This window comes from Hoplias malabaricus, chromosome 1, assembly GCF_029633855.1.
Source record: "Hoplias malabaricus isolate fHopMal1 chromosome 1, fHopMal1.hap1, whole genome shotgun sequence".
In the NCBI taxonomy this organism is placed as follows: domain Eukaryota; kingdom Metazoa; phylum Chordata; class Actinopteri; order Characiformes; family Erythrinidae; genus Hoplias; species Hoplias malabaricus.
In genome coordinates, this window is record NC_089800.1 from 47,743,891 (window position 1) to 47,765,294 (window position 21,404).

Consider the following 21,404-nt stretch of genomic DNA (forward strand, 5'->3'; position numbering starts at 1 on the left):
CTGTTGTACCTTTAAATGTACATTTACACTCTTTGTAACTTTAGTGACCAACATTGTACCTCTACTGTACTTTTTCTTTCTGAACGTGTAGAACTGGAGCTGTGGGAGCGACACCTGTTGAGTCAGGACAGTGACAGGACTGTGTGTTTAAAAAAGCATTGGAGGCTGAGTCTTTCAGAGTTCAAAATAGGGGGTGGAAACAATTCAGTAATTTAAACAATTCAAGAATAACAAATTCTTGAAGAAAATACCCAGGATAGATTCTGGCTGGATGTGGTCTTAGGGTCTTAAAGGGGACATCTGCAATTGTGGGGAAATACTGCTCTCTGGTTTGTTTACGTTCAGAAGTGCTTCATCTTTTAATGTGGAATGGTATAGTTGAGCCGGGGAGGGGGCAGGGAAGACTGTTGTTTTACATGTCTGAAATTTAACTTAAAGTTTTTTTTCACAGTTTGAATTACCACACAAACTCATTTGTAAACTGAGTTTTTTTTTTGTCTGTTTTTACTTTCCAAATTAAAAAATAATAAAGTTAATTATCCTTGGTCCCTGCCTTTCAACGTTTGGCATTCTCGCTATTGTCTAAAATCCTCCAAAATGCAGTTTTATATTGCCGTGAGCGGAGAGAGAATGCCTAGCAAACCATTTCTTAAAACAATTGTTACACTTCAGGGATATCTTATGCAACTGTAGTAATGTAATGGACAGAAGACATTAAAAACTAGTTAATTATTTGGGGTGTGTTAATATGGTGAGTTAATAGTTAATTCATTTTTTTTTTTTTTTGGCTTTGATGTTACTACACTTCGCCTAAAGGGGGCGGCATCACGTTTGGAATAAGTTAGTGGTTAGTGTCTCATTACAAGGAAACAACTCGAGCTCAAACATGTGGTACCTCACACACATTTAATCTGATGTTTTTGTACAATAACCTGTTTAAATAAGATGTAAAAGCTGTAGATTTGTTATCAGTTTTTTCAAAAAGTCACTTGATTATTCTTAAGAATTTTCTGTCTTATAGATTTGAGTTATAGTTCTGTTAACTAAGTAATAGTTATTTCTACAGTATGTGTAAAAGCGTTAGACTTGTGTTTTGCATTTGTGAAAGTTTACATGAAGTTGTGTGGAAGGGTGCCATGCTACGTATCTTATCACCAGATATCCTGTAGCTGCCTTTATACTACTGTTATCAGTGTGCACACCCTATCAGCCACAGGGCAGAGGGACACTACTGTTATACATGCTCATTTCATTTGATTACTGGTGGTTATCCATGTGAATTTCCCTTCTACATAGTTTAACTGAGCACAAGGAGCAAGCACTATACACAGCAAGTCTGTAATGGCAGGAAAGATTTCTGGGTAAAGGGGAAATGGTTATTTACAACGCTGTCCCCAGTGTTGCTGATTGAAAGGTGTATTGTTTTTCCAAACCTCTCTCTCTCTCTCTCTCTCTCTCTCATGAAATCTCACACACACACACACACAGAGAAAGAGAGAGAGAGAGAGAGAGATATTTTGGTTGAGGTTGTGGTCATTATTGACTTTTGCAACTTCTCAGGCCAGTCAACACTAGCTACAATCTCCCTGTCAATCCTCTTAAGTACAAAAGGGATGCCATTAACAGAAGCAGGAAACACCAACCCCGGACACTGTGTTAAGAGCACCAAGGTTAAAGTATAACAGGAGACAGCTGTTCGTACAGGCTCAGAACTGTATGTTACCAGGATACATGCAAATCAGTAAACCATAATATTACTCCTTGTGCTCTCTTCGTGCCTGTGTGGGTTTCCACTTGGTTTTCAGCATTCCTTCCACAGTCCAAAACCATACGTTGGTAATTCGATTGGTTACTCAAAAGTGTCCATAAGTTGGAATGTGTGGTGCCCTGTGATGGATTGGTGCCCCTGTCCAGGGTGTGATACTGGGTATCCAACTCAATCCTGGACTGGATAAGAGGTTACAGACAATGAATGAGTAATATTTAATAAAGTAATTGAACAGGTTAATTTAGCTGATTTAATAAACATGTTTTTCTAGCATGTTTTACATTTTAATGAACTTTTTAATCAAACACATTTTCTGTGCATCACTTCTGCACTCAGGCAGCGTTAAAAGATAAACTAAAGTCATGTTAACACATTTTCCTTTGCCTTAATCAGCAATGACATGTTTGTTTGCTTATTATTTATGTACTGGAGCTAGGATGGTAATATTTAACCAGGAATGGAAGGTTATTGCGATCAGTTTAAAATTGAATTTTTAAACAGCATTTCATATTCATCACACATTGCCTCAGATTTGGTTCAGTGATTTCAAATAAACTTGTTTATGTGGTTTCTGATATTGAAACACTATGAGCTATAAAAAAGGGACAAAAATAGACTTTAGACAAAACAACAGCAGGTTTGTCTTGAAACCAAGATAATATGCAAAAGATTATACACTAGGCCCCGCGATGGACTGGCGCCCCCTTCAGGGCGTGTTCCCGCCTAGCGCCCAGTGATTCCGGGTAGGCTCCGAACTGTATAAGCGGTTAGAGACAATGAATAAATAAATGAAGATTATACACTGTCGAAAAACACTTACGGTAAGCCTTTATTTTTGGGATTGATTACTTATTTACACTCTTTAAAAAAACATGTATCTCCAAAACAGCAACTTAAAAGGAGAAGGAAAAAACTTTGCTTTCATTGGCAGTCACGGTAAAAAGATTTCATTCAGAGTCATTTTTGGAGCATTTCTATTGGTCCGTTCATCATGAAACGTTCACACAATTCGAAGGACAGCTGCTGTATTCAAATGAGGTCGTAAACTGAACACTGAACAATAACGGATACATGTTTTTAATTGGACAGCGACAACATACAAAATACATTAAATATATATATTTATATTATGATTTCATAAATTAGATTGAATATTATAAATACATGTAGTTTCTAGTATTTGTGTTCTCTGACTGAGTGAGTATTTTTTATAGAAAATAAAATGGGCTTTTAAAAGGGATTTTTCCAAAGAACCCTTTGTCGCTTTATGTTTAAGTGTGCACTGCTCCGCCCCTGAGGGTGAGCGGGGTTGAGCGTAAGTGCCAGTCTCAATGTTTGACCAGTCGCTGGGAGAGGGTCGGACGAGGAGGGAGGGGCGGGCAGTAGTCCTTATTTGGTGGAAAATATCACATGGGTTCGAGTGCCTCAACGGTAGTTGGAAGGGAGAGGGAGAGGGAGAGAACTTAAAAAACTTTTATGAGGAGCTCGAGGCGGGAGGGGCTGTGTTTGTGAACGCGTTTGAGTGTGTGAGGAAGAAACAGAAAGGACTGATCTCTCACATAAGGAGCACATGTAGTGGAGGAAAATGCCCACCAACTTCACAGTGGTGCCGGTGGAGGATGGCCAGATTTCAAGTCCTGACGGTGATGGAGAAAGCCCTGGTGAATATGAGAAGGCTGGGCTTTACGCAGGTAAGGACCCTGTGGTAAATTCTTTGGAAAAGTGTGACTGTAAAAACTGGCCTAGACACGCACTGGCACAGCACACGGAAGACTCCTCTTTGTTAAGGCTGGCTATTTTATCCGCTGGTAGGACCTGGAGATCGCAGTTTCGCTTCTGCTTTGTGTTCTTTTGACTGTTTTATTAAATATCCCTGTTAAAATCTATCGCCATTTGAACGTGAATTCAGTTTTATAAGCTGTGAAAAAGTAGGGGTTTCCTGAGCTACTCTCCCTCACTTCTCTCTCTCTCTCTTTCCTTTCTCTCTCCCTGTTGAAACCACAAAATTCTAAGGAAGTAAGTGAAACCTCGGGCTCTGTGAGCACTGGGCTGTATTCTGTTCTGAAAAGCAAGCTACTCTCAGCTAAAAGGATTCAGTGTTCACTCGTAGCAGTAGTGAAACCTTTTGGGGCAAAGTGAACCTTACATTTCAGCACAGAGAGAAACGAACCTAGATTATCCTTTTTGAGTTTTTTTTTAAGTAACTAACTGTTGCTTCAGAGCCTTCGAAAAACGTTCAGTCCAGATCCTGATCTTAATGATAAGGGCACTGTTTTTCCCAAGTTAAATGTTGCCAAATAGCAGCTGAGGCCTCATTATCCACAGTGTGTTACTCTCTACTTCCCACGATATCAGTAAATGTTTTATGTAACATTAGGGACGCATGCATTAAAATGGTTTGTGCTTTAATACATATCCTGAGAGGTTTATTTACTGAGATTTTCTCAGTAGGAATGCAATTGCATGGAAATGTCAATATTTAATTTATTTGATAATTCCTAATGTTTTTATTTACTTATTTTAATGTGGCTTATTTTTATTCCACGTATGCAAACCTTTCTGCAGATAGGTTCTACACTTTCTAATCTGCTGATGCATTGTTTAATTATGCTTAGGCAGCGTACAAAATTGTGGTTATTCAGCAAAGTATGTAAGTAGTGGTACGTATGGTTAAGACATTTTGGGAACCATATCCTTTTTGATGTATGTGAGTGAATTGAAACCTATTTAATTTGTTAATGTTTGTGGCCATGATTAATTTTCTATACATGAGAGTATAGGAGGATATGACAGCACTTGCCTACAGTGTTTGTCTCATCAGTAGGTAATGAGTGTTTACAGACTCTCTGCAATGGACAATTCTTGTTTGTGTGTCATCTCTGGGAAACACTTTTTTTTAAGGAGGAGCAAATGATCTCAAGTAAATTGCCTTCATAAACAGGCTTCTTGAATTAGTTTGTAATGCTGAGAAAAACAATTATTGTGTGTAAATCTATAATTATTAAAATATATTACTTAAAAAATAAACAGGAGGTTTCATCTATGTTTACATTTATTAGGTGTTTAATGGTAGAGGTTTATTACTCCCATGTCCTTGTCTTTAGTTTTTTTCTTTTTCACTAAACTTATTGACATATGGGAAGTTTTTTTCTAAATGAATGTTTAATTGAGCATTTTACAGCCTCACTTTGCTTTTACAGGCTGTTTTTGGTACTGTGCCTTTAAGACAGATGCTTATTCATTTTGACTGGACAAAAAGGTCCTGTTCACGTTTGGCATCAACACGTGTCTTGAGTTATATCATGTGTCAAATGCATCTTCACTAAATGAATATGAAGACTGCCACTCAACAGTTCAATGGCGGCAGTTTGGGAAAATGACACTTATCCTTTTATGATTTTATTTTACAACAGATTTATTTAACATTCTTTACACACACACACAAGTTTAAACAAGAAATGTCTTGCAAAAAAAAGAGAGAAAACAGATATACCAGGTTTGTGATGGTGGCTTGCGACGGCCCTATGTGACATGCTCTGTACAGAAATACCATTCTCACCCTGTTGAAGCTGCCTTGTTTAGAACAACCAGCTTGAGTCACTTTCCCTTTAAATGATAATAGGCCACTGTGCACCACAGCCCAAGAAAGCAGCCGTGAGTAGTAATCATCAAGATTCTCTTGTTTTTGCTCAGCTCTCCCATTTCTGTAATCGTGTTTTCACAGTTTTTGTTGTATTCTCTTCATTTGTCCGCTTTTACTTTTGTTTGCCTCTTTTAGTTCCCTGCTGTCTTCTTGTCGGTTTTACAGATTTGAACTCTTACTTTTTGCACTTTCACATAAAAGCAGGTCAGGCACTGATTGGAGATGCAGAGGGGCAGTTCAGTTTTAATGTAATGAGCAGTGAATATAAACAGTCTGGTTTGCCTTTTTTTTTTCCAAGTTTGTGAGATCCACAAATTAATACAGTGAAAATGTGACCCACCCCACCTCAAAAAATTGTCCCCTTCTGTTCCAAATCTATTATTCTGATATCAATTGTGTGTTGAGCAGTTCTATACCCAATGGCAGGCGACCAGTAGAGTGCAGTGAGAACCAAATGTGCATAAGGAAATTAAAATTATCTTTTACCCAGCAGATTTGTTTTATACTAGAAAACATATACATTTTGTTATCTTATGTTTTCATTTTTCTCAGTAAAGACAAAAAGGAAATCCGAAAAAAAGTGACTACATGTTCATGGCATTATGCCTCAACAATACAGCAGACAATAACTCCAGGTCTATTACCTCTTCCCAGCAGACCTTTGATCCTTCATTCTTTTTCCAGTTGCATAGCTCAGAAGTTTTCCTGTGGCGTCCAGGATCATTTTTCAGGTCACAGTCTACACAGCATAACTTTTTTCCTGCTATTGTTGCTGACAAATGGGTAAATATATCCATAAAACTGTGGTCATTTGCAAAGTTGTAGGTTAGGGGCGGATACTTGACAAAAGTTGTTCAGTGACTGTAATTGGAAAAAAAATGCTTCCAGGTGCAGTGACTGAGATCAGATTCCAGAGCTGTGAGTGTTGTCTGTTGGTTTTTGCCCTTGTCCTTGTATTTCAGGTCAGTAGGTATAATTCAGTATTTACACAATATGAACGTGTAGGGTTTATCTTTCATTACCGGAATATAAAGCACAAGGGCCCTTAACCTTTGACGGTGGTTAACTAAGAGAATTAAGGGTGCTTAATAACAGTAACCAGAGGCAAGAAACAAAAATATGCAGTCCTGTTTCAGCTGTAGTAATGTAGTATTCAGAGAAGGAACAGTTTTGATGATTCAACAAAAACCTCAGCTATGAAACATGTTCAGTCATGTAAGGTAAGTTCTGTATAACGATGGCACATTGATTAGGACACAGAACATCTGTAGAAGATTTTCTTATGTACATATAAGTGTCTTGTAACTGAATGATATAGTTTGCATTGTTTGTGTTCAGTCTTTGCCATTATTACAGCTTCATTCTTTACAGGAGACCTGCTTTTAGATTTGTAAAGAAACCTGTGGGTATATTTTCATACATAATTTCAGTCTTAAATGTTTGCATTTCATTTACTTCTTACAATCCAAACACTCCAAGCCACAGATAGAATCTTTAGTCTGTTAAACCTTATTCCACATCTAATTTATTCCAGTTTCAGTATGTGGTGGTCTATATATATATTTTTTCTCATTAACTGCTAATGGAAGCTGTAATTTTAGTTCTTTCATATTTTCAGCAGTGTTGAGTTGTCTTTACAGTGGCAGGAGAGAAAAAAATTAATATTAATTCTAATTCTCAAAGACCATGTTTCTTTTTAAACTTTAGGTGCTTATTTGTTCGGGGTCTCGTATTTATGTTAAAATATTTTCTTTACACAATTTATTAACTTTCCTATTTGTTCACTTATTGTCCTTTGACATTTCCCTTTCTTATGCTACTGAATTATCTTATTCATTATTTTTCTCCTTAGATATCTCTCCTTTAACATCTGTAAACAATTTATAAGACTGAATTGGAAAAGCAGGCTGACTTAGATTTAATCTAAATCATTTAAAGGCCTTAGGGTTAATGGCTGGAGCGCACAGGTTGAAGTCATGACGTGTTGAGACGGAGGTGGGAGCTGTAGAGCTGAAAGAGCTGTTGTTATGGTGGTACATTTCGAGGGCTGCTTGAAGGTGCTACCAGTAGTGATGCCTGTAAATTTCTGGTTGTGTAAATTGGCTCTTTATACAGCTAAGGGGTCTACCTCAATGTTGAGGGAAAGTGGTGACCCACTCCTGAAGAAATGCAAAAACAAACCAGTGTCGTTTGTGTAAAACTTTTAAAGATATAATGGGCATTTTCCCTATTCAATGATGTTTTGTACAGTTTAACTAATTATTACCATATGGAAAGAAAACAGAAAGCCTTCATGAAGACTGCTTCTGCTACAGGCTGCTATATATAGTCTGAATGTTTAGGGTGACATGTTTCGGCAGACAAGAAGGGTGGTACTGGTGGTTAGAAGGGTGGGGTTGTGGAGCTGATAGGTGTTACTGGAGGGTGTATGCCAGGCACTACAGTGTTTTCATATACTTAAATGCAGGGTTTTGTATCTTGAAATCCCAAGAGGGCTCATGTTCCTTTTTTAATCATAAATTGACCAGATGTGAAGTGTTCTCTGTTGCTTGGTTTATGTTAGAGTTTGGGACGGAGTAAAAATGTGGATTATTTGAATATATTTCTAGGGATGTTTTTCCTTGACGTTTAATGTTTCTTTGGTTTTAAAAACCAGGAAGACATTCTGCTTTTGTTATAGTGCATTTTAAAATAACTGCTGTAAACTACCTCTGTTTTGATTGGCTTCATTGTATTGAGCTTTATTTTAAAAGAGGTGAAAGCAGAAACAATCTTTATTAGTTTAGCATAAATAAGTTGTCTACTTATCAAATTGTTGCACTGTGTAGTTCTACAGTTACAGACTGTAGTCCATTTGAGAGGGCCACTTTAGTGCAGGTATTTATCTGATTGGTGGATTCACTGGTGGAGCATTACAGTGCCATTGGTGGTGTGTTAGTGTGTTGCACTGGTACACATCAGTGCTGCTGGAGTTTTTAAACACTGTGTCCACTCGCTGTCCATGGCGTGAGACAAACCTACCTCGTTGGTCCAAATTGTGAATGTAAAATCAGAGACAGTAGCTCATATGTTGCTGCACATTTTGTGTTGGTTGTCCTCTAGTTCTTCAAGAGTTGGCACAGGATGCTGCCCACAGGACATTGTTGGCTGGATATTTTTGGTTGGTGGACAATTCTCAGTCCAGCAGTGAGCCTGAGATGTATAAAAACATCAGCAGCACTACTGTCTGATCCACTTGTGTTTTATAGAACATATTAAAGAACATGTCTTTGTTATGAAGGCTAATTAATTAGTAGAAACTACTCCTCCTGTCAGGTTAGATGGTACTCTGTGTGTGGCTTACTGTAGACTGGAAAAGGGGAAAGAAAACTGTTCATGATGATTCAAATAATTCTTCATCTCTGCAACAGGATGTAATGTCATAACCATCATTATTGATGATGTAACTAAAGACGTTTTCAGACCTGTTCGTGCAGAGTACATAAATAGAGGCGAGGCCTGAGAAAGATGGACCAATCCAGGATGTGAAGAGAAATGGAGAATGTGTCTAAGAGGTTTACTATAAGCACTCAAGGTTAAAGGGAACATATTATAAAATAATTTATAAAATAACTTTTCAGTACATTTAGCATTTGGGGATCTAAAAAAACCAAGCCAATCTTATTCAATCTTACATAAAGTGCAGAGAATTTAGAATTGTCCTGCCTCCTCGTCTGAGTCTCTCCAGTCACAGAGCTAAATGGAGCAAAACAAACAGAAAGGAATAAAGAGAGTGAAGTTAAAATGTCTAATAACAAGAGATCCTGCTCTATGCTTTTCACTCCTAGGTGCGTGGGTTGAAGTCAGCTGGGGCTTACTCTCATTTAAAGGAACAGGTGCTGAAACTTGCTGTTCTGAACAGGCCTATTTATACAGGGGGAGGAAGGTGCTGAGGGATTTTTTTTTCTTTTTAAATCCTTGGTATTTTCATCAAACCAAATTACACATGTTTAATTTAGAGAACTGTGTATACTTGTGGAAAAGAGGTATTATATGTTCCCCTTTATGACTTTTGTCTTTTTGGGATTGTCAGATTGCAGTGTACTACTATTATCACACACAAGTTATGTGAGTGTACTTCTCTGAGTATGTCATGCATATCATCTGTACTGACATCTGATTAAGTTAATGCCTCTTTAAAAACATCAATTACATGTACATTGTACCAAGTAGCTAAGCTGATATTAAGCCATTATGCTGTTCTCTATTCTGCTAATTCCTAGTAGAATTTGTATCAAAAATAGCCAGAATTAATTTAATTTTTTTTCCATACAAAACTGCTATAGGCACTGCAAAGTTGGGCGTTTCTGTTAGCAGAGTAACTATGTAAATATTGTTGGAGCACTGAGAGGTTAAGAATGATCTGGTTGGCTCTTCTACTAAATAATATTAGATCATATATAAATCACTTCTCTATTATTTCCTAATTGAATATTTTATTTTGAGTTTGAAACAATGCTTTTTTATGTTAATACACCATGAATAAACATTTCCTATACAGTTTTGGAAACATTCTTTATGCAAATGAGTTTGTGCGCTCTGTTTCTAAGGGCTTTAAGACCTTTGTTTTTGTTTTGTTTTTTATGTCCAATGGTGACATGACAGTTTGTAAAGTTGTAAACCCCTGCAGAAACTTTGTCTGTATACCCTCATGCTTTTTTAACCAATTCAGCAACAGACCCAGGACGTAATATGAGAAACAGTGCTTGTGCTGGTCTTTCCATGATAAGAAAGAAAAGAGCATACTTGTGTGCACATGTGTGTTGTAATATTAGCTAAGGTAAAGGTTAAAATATTTCTGTGTTGCAGCAGGTAATGAAACCCCTGGAGAGGACAGTCCCTTCCTTACCATCAGTGAGCATGAGAGGAGCTGTGATGGAAAGAACATGGCACTGTTTGAGGTAAAGGCCAATGCTGTTTATGGCACTGCAGAATCACAATGACTTTGAAACGATGAATAAAAACCAAGCATCAGAATTATCAACGTCCGTCCTTTTTGTCTACAGCTCAACTCATTGGACATTTGCTTTATGGTTGAAAATTTATTTATATATATTTTTGTACTTGATTTCTTACTGCCTTTATATGTGTACCTTTACTGGTCGAGTGTTCTTTTCATTGAAATGTGTTTTTCAACATTTACAAAATAATACAGTATATTTGTCTGCGTTATCTCCACACAGGAAGAAATGGACAGCACTCCAATGGTGTCATCCCTGCTCAACAAACTGGCCAACTACACCAACCTGACACAGGGGGTTATTGATCATGAGAAAGCGGAGAGTGAGGATGGCGTTAAGAAGGTCACCATCAAGGTCAGTGTCTATCCACCTCTGTGTTACTTAGTAGATTACCAGTGTTGTTTATTACCAGCTGCTAAAGCATGCTTCAGTTCTGTTTCATATTCCTTTGTGTTGTTCCACTGTAAATAATTTGAAGTGGATAAATTTTTTAAAAAGTAAAATTTCTGTCTGTTTGTGTTGTCAGGGACCTCAGATGGGCACATTTATCGGTGTGTTCCTGCCCTGCATGCAGAACATCCTGGGTGTGATTCTGTTCCTGCGTCTAACGTGGATTGTGGGCACAGCTGGAGTCCTGGGCTCTTTTGCCATTGTTTTCCTGTGTTGTACCTGTGTGAGTTAAAAATCTCATATGCTTAAACTTCAACATTGCCTCTTCTATACACATCTCAGATATGTGCCTTTTAGCCTTTTGTTTTGAGGCGCAGGGAGAGTTTATAGTAAATGTTGCGTCCAATCTATGAGTAACTAATTCTTTGTTCTGTTCCACAGACACTGCTTACAGCAATATCAATGAGTGCTATTGCAACTAATGGAGTGGTGCCAGGTATGCTGGGCAATTGCCTGTAATCTTTTTTTCTCTGTGTGTATTACACCATGGTTTTGTGGTCTTTCAAAACAGAAATCCAGATAAATTCTAAATATTATATAATAATATGAATAAATAAAATATATACTCTTTTGCATTCATGGATATGTAGCAATTATGCTGTTTCAGAGAACAGGCAGAAATTTTTAGTTTAATTTGAATTTATAATTCAGAAAAATCATCATTGTTGGAGCATTACCTCCAATTTCATTTTTCTAAAAACTTAAGCTATACTATAGTGTGCCAAATGTCTACACACAGACCATTTAGACCATTTGAAGTTATTACCTATTACTTGTAGGTTTAAAAGATTCCTCTTTAGATTTCTCTCTCTCTCTCTCTCTCTCTCTCTCTCTCTCTCTCTCTCTCTCTCTCTCTCTCTCTCTCTCTCTCTCTCTCTCTCTCTCTTTTCAGCTGGTGGCTCATATTATATGATCTCAAGGTCACTGGGTCCAGAGTTTGGAGGTGCTGTCGGTATATGCTTCTATCTGGGTACAACTTTTGCTGGATCCATGTATATATTGGGTACCATAGAGATATTACTGGTAAGTGCCTCCTAAAAAACTAAATGAAATCTTGTATTACTATAAGTTTATTGACATATTTTATTATTAATTAAGAAGAGTTTGACAGTATTATGATTAGTGTTTTTAACTGAATAGAATTTAATGTGAGGTATATTTTTGACAAATCTGTATTTAGGAACAAGAGGAATATAAGCTGACACAACACACACTTCAAACCAAAGCCTTCAACTTTACCTACATGTTGTTTTAGTAAGCTTCTTGTCAGTTCTCCTCCGTTATATGCAATTGCGATCCTTAGAGGCATAATTGGATGTCATCGCACAATAAGAATCATATTCTCTCCATTATATTTTTTACTATCTACTCGTATTTTTAAACTAAAATTGTTACATCACTTTGACATTGTTGTACAGACATAAAAGTAAAGTACGACCCAGTTTACAATAGTTGAGGAGTGCATATGTATCAGAGTTTATCAGACTACGGTACTTGGTGTGTAATCTTAATGTCTATGCTGTTTCATGTCTAGATGTACATAGTGCCAGAAGGAGCCCTGTTTGAGGACAAAATGGATGAGCCTGTATCTCAGCGGAATAACATGCGAGTGTATGGAAGCTGCTGTTTGGCTCTTATGGCTGTGATGGTGTTTGTCGGTGTGAAGTATGTAAATAAACTGGCCCTGGTTTTCCTCTCCTGTGTGATTTTGTCTATTATGGCCATCTATGCAGGGGTCATCAGAACTGTCATCGCCCCTCCAGATTTCCAGTGAGTAAAACACACCAAGGACTTTACACTGCTTCTGGAATTCTCAAACCTAGACCATACTTAATTGAGCATGCTTTTCACATTGAAGCAACACTACTTTTACTCCTTTGATTGTCATGAGCCATCCTATTAACTGATTCTCAAGAACATGTCAAAAATGTAATCAACAGACTGTAGACTCTGTACTGACTGCATTGTTTGGCTCATCAATTAATTTATATTTAAACAAGTACTCAGTTGGCATGTTGAGGATTCGTTAATATGCTGGTGCACTTTCAATAGAACGGGTGTTTACAGTTTTAAGTGTCTAAATGTGACATGCCCATAATTATAACGTGTAATACTTTCATAATAACGTAACATAATTGACTGTTAGTGTTCTCCTCCAGGCATGTTGCATTGGCATGTTAAATAACATTGCAGGGGTTACATGTATGGCTTGGTAGTATCCTGTGATGATGTAGACCTAGCTAGCAGATGGAATTATCAATGAATAACACCTGAAAAACCCGTTCTACATGTTAACAGCTTAAACATGTCGCATTGATGGATTTGATTATTTTCCAGGGTGTGTTTTTTGGGCAACCGCACGCTAAAAAATGACCACTTTGATGAATGTGCAAAGACCAAATTCAACACAACTACAGAACTGTGGCAGCTGTTCTGTAATGGGTCGTCTTCTCTCAACGCGTCTTGCGATGCCTACTTTGCACAGAACAATGTGACACAGATGAGAGCCATTCCAGGCCTGGGCAGTACAGCTATCACAGGTGACACTTCAACTAACTTTCCTTTATGTGGACTCTGTTGTATAGAACTCGTATATCATTTAAAGTTATACCTGTTTTCTAGATAACCTATGGGGAAATTATGGTCCTCGTGAAATACTCACAGTGCAGAATCGATCTTCAGTAGATGCAGAAGATCCCAACAAGGACACTGAAAATAACAACAATCATAGGCTCTATGTCTTCAGTGACATCACAACTTCCTTCACTATAATGGTGGGAATATACTTCCCCTCAGTTACAGGTAAGAGAAACGGTGTCAGCCCACTTTTTTTTTTTATTGAGCCTTTATTCAAGCAGGGCTTTATTTACTCATTACAAATTGTAATAAGTAACAATATAATCACATTTGTCCCATATTTTCCTTACTTTTATTCACAGAATTTAATGTTGTGTATCCATGCTGATCGTGGTGTTAACCTACTCCACTCCTGCTTCGCTTTATTGAGCTTTCTATCTGGTTTCAATTTTCTGTGTGTACGTTCAAAAGTCGAGAAAAATATTATTACAATGGACATTTTCAGTTGTAGTTATTTCCTTCATGCATGTAAATTTAATATAGAAATAACTGATATATTAATCATGTAAAAGACATTCCATATTTTATTTGTTGCTTGTGTCAGACATATTAAATGCATGGTTGAACATTTTTATTTTAAATGACTCCTTCAGAAAAAATTGGAAATCCAAATGTCATTGGTTGAATCCAGTTGTTATTTTAGGAGTTCAGTCCAGTTCATTTACATAAGGACAATTTCACCAAATGGACACTGATGCTAATAATGTAAGAGAAGCTGCAATATTATTTGATTTCAGCATTGATCAGGACAGACTTCAAGGATGACTTAAAGGTTACAGGATCCCAAGAGAAAAAAAATAGAGGATATTGCTTTAAATAATAAAACTGAAAGAGTTTTCACATTGATGTTTATACAGTAAATATTTACAAGTCATAGTTATAAATCTCTGTGTAACACTGCAGAGTCATGTTTTTATATTCTTTTAGGGATCTTGGCGGGATGTAACCGCTCTGGGGATTTAAGGGATGCTCAGAGATCTATTCCTATTGGCACCATAATGGCCATTGTCACCACTTCCATCATCTGTATCCTTCACCTCGAAAAAAAACATTGCAGTTCCTGAATATTCTGTTTGTTTTTTTGTTTTTTTTATGTAATTTATTTCAGTCATGTTTAATAAAAAAGAAATGGCAGACCTTAATCATTTAATTTAGACATGTCCTCTGTGGTGCTGATAGGTGCCTGTGTAGAGGGAGTAGTGTTGAGAGACAAGTAAGTATTAATTTGATGGGATAATGTAAAGGAAATTTTGTTAAACATTTTACCAATCTTTGGTGTGAGGCTATATTCTAACTTGGCTTCAACAACAGTAAATACATAAATCAAGATTAATAAATCATCTGCAGAAATACCTGCTGTTATAGCTTCATTTTAATCCCATGAACAGTTTATACTGTAAGAATTGTTATAGAATTTCATGTTAACTACTGGGCGGCACGGTGGTGCAGCAGGTAGTGTCGCAGTCACACAGCTCCAAGGACCTGGAGGTTGTGGGTTCGATTCCCGCTCCGGGTGACTGTCTGTGAAGAGCTGGTGTGTTCTCCCCGTGTCTGTGTGGGTTTCCTCTGGGTGCTCCGGTTTCCTCCCACAGTCCAAAAACACACGTTGGTAGGTGGATTGGCGACTCAAAACTGACCACAGGTGTGAATGTGAGAGTCAATGTGTGAGTGTGTGTGTGGCGCCCCCTCCAGGGTGTATTCCCACCTTGCGCCCAATGATTGCAGGTAGGCTCTGGATCCACCGTGAACCTGAATTGGATAAGCGGTTACAGATAATGGATGGATGGATGTTAACTACTAAGTATTTAATTGTTATATAAATGCATATTTATAAAAATATATAAAAGGTTTGGGCCTGGGCCTGGGCCTGGGCCTGGGCCTTTAGGGTGGCTATTGACATGTACAGATTTAAGTTAAACATATTTTTTGTGTTGTATCTTCACAGGTTTGGGTTCTCAGTGAAACGAACTCCAGTGATTGGCATTCTGGCCTGGCCCTCTCCTTGGTTGCTTGTGATTGGCTCTTTCTTCTCTTGCTGTGGAGCAGGTTTACAGAGCCTCACTAGTGCCCCCAGGCTTCTGCAAGCCATTGCACGTGATGGAATTGTGCCATTCCTAGAGGTGATCAACATGATCTTGTTTAGACCAACTGTAAATCTCTAACTTAAGCAACTTTTGTAGTTGTCTCAGTTCATTAATAAAGTGTCTGATTTTTATTTTGTAGGTGTTTGGTCATAGTAAATCCAATGGTGAACCAACATGGGCTTTATTGCTAACTGCAGGAATCTGTGAGATTGGAATTCTTATTGCTTCCCTGGATGATGTCGCTCCGATCCTTTCTATGTAAGTGTGTACTGAGCAGATAAAAATTATACTGAAATTAAACTATAGTTGTTTTGTGTCTCTACACTTACTAATAATCACACATAAGCACCATCTGCAGTTGCATGTTAAAGGGTCGATTTCTTGCATTCATTATCTACTTTTTTATTCTTCTTCTGAAGGATACTCTCTTATGGTTTATTGAACCATAAGATGTAATATTTTTTTACAAGACCATTTTTTAATTTTTATTATAATTTTATTTTTTGTGAATTTAAGTGATTTTTTTAAATGTTACATGTTAAGGATAATAAGAAATATCAAGTAAAATAAATAAATTGTATGAAATTTGGGTGAACTGAATGTAATTAGTTAAAGGTTCTGTTTATGATCCTTTTTGACACTAGATGTCGCACTAGAGATGGTTTGTATTCAGCTATGCCATCCTCCACTCCTGGTTTTCAGCAGGAAAGGGTTAAAAGCAGAAAAAATATTTGCCTGCTGCTGTATGTTTGAATTGTTGTATTCTATTTATTTACTAATATATTTTCATTGAAGAATAAATTATTTTTATTTTTTAAATAGCATAATGTGCCTTTATGTAAAATGGAACACTTCTAACTTTAGTGTAGATGAATGAGGCTGAACATCTGTAGACAAAATAACTGAATAAATGTAAATATGCTGATTATTTTATAATTATTTTTTGTTTGTTGCTTTGAATTTGTATATGTATTTGGAAAACTATAGGTTTTGATTTTTGATTTAAACATTGTTTACATTCTATATAAAAGTATTTTATTTAAAAATGTAACAGTAGTAGTGGTAGTAGTAAATGCCTAGGTTTAAATACATTCTGCCTTTAGTCCATCCATTGCAGTGAAGACACACATTCACACATGGGGCAGTAAGCAGAGACACCCCATAAAGTGGTGGGCAGTCAGCCACAGCAACTGGGTGACAGATGGTTAGAATTTTCAAAAGTTGATTTAAAAGCTTGTGTAGACTGCATTATAGATCCCCTTCTGGCTGCCAAACACTTTAAGGTTGAATTCAGCCTCAGGATAAAAAGATTCACATTACCCAACCATTATTACAACACTCTAGACAGCAATGCCATTAATGTAACCTGATACTCCTGAGGCTTTTTTTTTTTTCTCTGATCAACATGCTCTGAAAAGTCAGAGCCCCACTGAAGGGTGTTTATTTATAGGGGTTATATGATGTCTAAAATATTTCTTGGTATTAATTTACTGTAGGAATATAAAATGGCATTTTATTATATAAAAATTTTACTGGTGTTTTTGGTATTAATGAATGGAAACGTCAGCCAATCCTATTTTATATTTTGCAGTATGTGGGTCAAATTTAAGGCACATCTGTAATGTTTACACAAACACAAAGACTGCACTGGAGTTCTAGTGATCTCTAGTCCTCTAAATATGCCACCTTCATTTTTAAAAGCTTTGTAAACACATTTCTTACAGGACCTTGTGGTGTTTATTTGTTTATTTTTTCCTGTGTTTATTTGTTTTTTTATTTATGATTTTTTTTTTTTCATTTGTGTACAGGTTTTTCCTGATGTGCTACCTTTTTGTAAACCTAGCCTGTGCTGTCCAAACACTGCTACACACTCCTAACTGGAGACCAAGATTTAAATTCTATCACTGGTAGGTAAATCAAACCCTTATATCATCATTTTAGGTATAAATACATAAAATAATATAAGCAAATATGGACAAATATATCATGGACAGGACAGCTAAAAGAAATTTGGTTGAATGGGCTACATTATACATCTTTCTCACTCTTAATTGAGGTCTCAGCATGCTATTGCATTTTTCCAATATGTAAAGAATATGATGAAATTCATATTTCTGTATGTGTCCTCTTTCATTGTTCATTTATTGTGAATAAACTAAAATGTAGAAACTGCACCATCTAGTGGAACATGCAGTACAGGATTTTTCTGCTTTAGAAGCACCTACACTGAGAGTGTATCCATGGGTTTCCAGTGTTCTGTGTATTGGGTCTGTTTTCAAACTATTTCCCATATGATTTTGTAGAACTTGGAATAATACCTTTGCTTTTGTTTCCACAGGAGTCTTTCTTTCTTGGGGATGAGCCTTTGTCTCTCCCTTATGTTTGTTTCATCCTGGTACTATGCCCTGGCCAGCATGTTGATTGCAGGATGCATCTATAAATACATTGAATACAGAGGGTGAGCCTCATACCTTTAGTTATGTCCTTATTTCATGGTGTAGGCTGAGATTATTAGTAAAGTAATATTATCATTTTTCCTGACTGTAGATTATGCTTCCTGCATAGTTTTAAACCATATTTCTGAAACCTGCAGGGCCGAGAAGGAGTGGGGGGATGGAATCAGAGGTTTATCTCTAAATGCTGCACGTTATGCCCTCATTAAGCTGGAGGAAGCACCTCCCCACACCAAAAACTGGAGGTAAGCACTGGTACTTTGCAGCGCTCACTTTATTGGTAACCTGAAATTTTAATATTGTTGTTGTTATTATTATTATTATTGCTGGAATTAAAGCTGGTCATTCGTTTTGGTCATGAGGGAGATATGTTAATTAAGGTTGTTAGAATTGTGGATAAGAGAGCTTTCTATACATTGAAAACTCTCGTTCCCAGGCCAGGCAGCAATTTCAGTGCTATGATAGAATGATCACAATACATTTTATTTGCAATGCACTTTAGGAAATCTCAAAGTGCTATGACAATTAAAGTATCTTAGTCCTGGGAAAGACTTCAACAGAAAAAGGTAATATAACCTTAATATAACTGTAGCAAGTTACTCTGGACAGGAGTGTCTGTTAAATATGTATATGTTAGCTGTACAATAATCCCTTGCTACTTTGCGGTTCGTCTTTTGCGGATTAGCTACTTCGCAGATTTTTTCAAGGGGGCTAATTGCTGCTATATCATGGATATTGAGGGAACTCCGTGAAAGATTAATAGCCAAAATATTTCATTAAATCCATTAAAATTTCACAGTCTAGGCCTGTAGGTGACAAAATATATCATTTACAAGTATTTCTTACGTACAGTAAATGTAATGTTCATGTCCACATCCGAGTGAAGTTTACTTATGCTAAATCACAGCTTAGTAATTACTCTATTAAAGAAACTGGTAGGATATCACATGTAGTTCCAGCAGAAAAACATTATAGAATGACTGTTTAATGCAAAGGGTGGGTTGTTAACAGTACAGGGAGGGTTTTAACAGTCCAAATACTCGTTAAATAGATAAAAAAAAAAACGCGGAAATTCGTTTTTCGCGGGTGATTTTGGAACGCGAAAAACTAGGGATCACTGTATTTGTATTATTTGGGTAAAATTAAAATTAAAATTTTGGGGTTATCAGTTTTCATTTGCATTATCAAATTTACTCTTTTAAAGTATTTTTTTTTCTGAAAGATGAATTGTATTTGTATTGAATCACTAGGTGGAAAAGTCAGAATATTCAATTCATGAGAGCTGCAAGTTTAATTCTAGCCTAAATTTGGTCTGTCTGGTCCACTGGTAACAAACACACAGACATCAGTGTCATGGAGATGCTGAGAATGATTCAACACCTAAATTATACATGCCCTGTCATGGTCCTGTGTGGGTCCTGACCATTTACAGAGCAGGGTGAAAGGGGGTAACTAAAATATATGCAGGCCAAGAGATGGAATCCAGTAATTGTAGAACTACAGAGTGCTTTTGTTGGGTTAGTGGAGCTGGGATATTGGACGTGAATGTAGAAACGAGTTGCTCATGTGCTGTGGTCTTCTTGTTTCCAAAAACGCACCTGGAACTTAAATGTAAAGAAAAAAATCGCATTTAAATTGCAATGACATATTTACTCAGATTGTTCAAACCCTAGTGTACTTTAAGGTTCATCTTCTCGGATTTACTGCCAATTCCAAACATGTGTCCTGCAGGCCACAGCTGCTTGTGCTACTGACTCTAGACTCTGACTTGGTGGTGAAGCACCCACGGTTGCTCTCTTTCACATCTCAGCTGAAGGCGGGGAAAGGCCTGACTATCGTCTCTTCTGTGCTGCAGGGGACGTTTATGGCGAGGAGTGCTGATGCCAAGCGCTCTGAGGAGGTAAACTCAGGAGGAATAAAACGGTTGACAACCGTGATATGCAAGTTTGACTGGTTGTTTATAATCATTTGTTAAAAAATTGTATGTTTGATAGTCAGAAGTTTTCCAAGTGCTATTACACTCAGGTGGTGCTCATTTCGGTATTGATAACATGATTACGGTATTGCTTTTTTGGAATTGCTTTTGTTAAAGATACATTCAGAAAAGCCTTGTATTTTAATACTGTGTCTGTGTTTTACAGAATGTCAAGGCATCCATGGCTGCAGAAAAGACAAAGGGCTTCTGTCACGTTGTGGTGTGCTCCAACCTACGAGATGGTTTCTCGAACTTGATCCAGTCAGCTGGTCTGGGAGGAATGAAGCACAACACTGTTCTGATGGCTTGGCCCCTTCACTGGAGACAGGCTGAAGACTCCTCCTCATGGAAGAACTTCATTGGTGCGTGCATGGAATGGGTGCTTGAGGCATTCATTAATTGATATTTAGTAGCTACAATGTGTAGTGCCAGCTCACAGATTGCTGGAGTAAGTCAGGCAGCTAGTTAAATCCAATATATTAAAAAAAAAAAAAAAAAAAGCTGAATATAAGAAATATTTTTAATTGGTCAATTCATGCAACAAAAATACATAATACACATAGCTTTTCCAATTAGAAATTCAGCAGAATCCAGGGGAACTTCTTATTTCCACGGGAGTTAATAGTCTGAAGTCTTGAAGTTCGTAGAAATCTCACTGCTCTTTGCTCGATTATCATTTTACAGCGAGTTTTCCAAATATCCATCCATCCATCCATCCATCCATTATCCACCGCTTATCCGGGTCCGGGTCGCGGGGGAAGCAGTCGGAGCAAAGAAACCCAGACCTCCCTCTCCCCAGCCACCGACTCTAGCTCCTCCGGGGGTATACCGAGGCGTTCCCAGGCCAGTCGAGATATATAGTCTCTCCAGCGTGTTCTTGGTGTGCCCCGGGGCCTCCTCCCCATTGGACATGCCCGGAACACCTCTCCAGGAAGGCGTCCAGGAGGCATCCGAACCAGATGCCCGAACCACCTCAACTGGCTCCTCTCGACGTGGAGGAGCAGCGGCTCCACTCCGAGTCTCTCCCGGATGTCTGAGCTCGTGACCATAGGTGAGGGTTGGGATGTAGATTGAACAGTAAATCGAGAGCTTTGCTTTTCTGCTCAGCTCTCTTTTCACCACAACGGACCGGTACAGAGCCCGCATTACTGCTGACGCTGCACCGATCCGCCTGTCAATCTCACGCTCCATCTTTCCCTCACTCGTGAACAAGACCCCGAGGTATTTAAACTCCTCCACTTGAGGCAGGATCTCACTTCCAACCTGGAGAGAGCACTCCACCCTTTTCTGGCTGAGTACCATGGACTCGGACTTGGAGGTGCTGATCCTCATCCCTACCGCTTCACACTCGGCTGCAAACTGGTCCAGCAAGAGCTGGAGGTCCCGGCTCGATG

The 21,404-nt window shown here is 37.7% G+C and overlaps 1 protein-coding gene across 2 annotated transcripts in view; it reads left to right on the plus strand.

The window, feature by feature from the left end:
• The first annotated feature begins 3,236 nt into the window (after window positions 1–3,236).
• LOC136692114 (solute carrier family 12 member 7-like) overlaps window positions 3,237–21,404 on the plus strand; it is a 29,170-nt gene continuing 11,002 nt past the window's right edge. Inside the window, exons 1-18 of one of the 2 annotated variants that reach the window (XM_066665231.1) lie at window positions 3,237–3,459; window positions 10,260–10,351; window positions 10,634–10,765; window positions 10,938–11,084; window positions 11,243–11,297; window positions 11,754–11,884; window positions 12,396–12,631; window positions 13,199–13,401; window positions 13,484–13,663; window positions 14,426–14,524; window positions 14,654–14,711; window positions 15,444–15,618; window positions 15,722–15,840; window positions 17,391–17,489; window positions 17,921–18,040; window positions 18,176–18,280; window positions 19,767–19,935; window positions 20,177–20,372. In XM_066665231.1, coding sequence (XP_066521328.1) covers window positions 3,354–3,459; window positions 10,260–10,351; window positions 10,634–10,765; window positions 10,938–11,084; window positions 11,243–11,297; window positions 11,754–11,884; window positions 12,396–12,631; window positions 13,199–13,401; window positions 13,484–13,663; window positions 14,426–14,524; window positions 14,654–14,711; window positions 15,444–15,618; window positions 15,722–15,840; window positions 17,391–17,489; window positions 17,921–18,040; window positions 18,176–18,280; window positions 19,767–19,935; window positions 20,177–20,372 — 2,422 coding nt within the window. In that variant the 5' untranslated portion in view covers window positions 3,237–3,353. The remainder of the gene's footprint in view (window positions 3,460–10,259; window positions 10,352–10,633; window positions 10,766–10,937; window positions 11,085–11,242; window positions 11,298–11,753; window positions 11,885–12,395; window positions 12,632–13,198; window positions 13,402–13,483; window positions 13,664–14,425; window positions 14,525–14,653; window positions 14,712–15,443; window positions 15,619–15,721; window positions 15,841–17,390; window positions 17,490–17,920; window positions 18,041–18,175; window positions 18,281–19,766; window positions 19,936–20,176; window positions 20,373–21,404) is intronic. The other variant, XM_066665240.1, reaches the window with a different exon arrangement.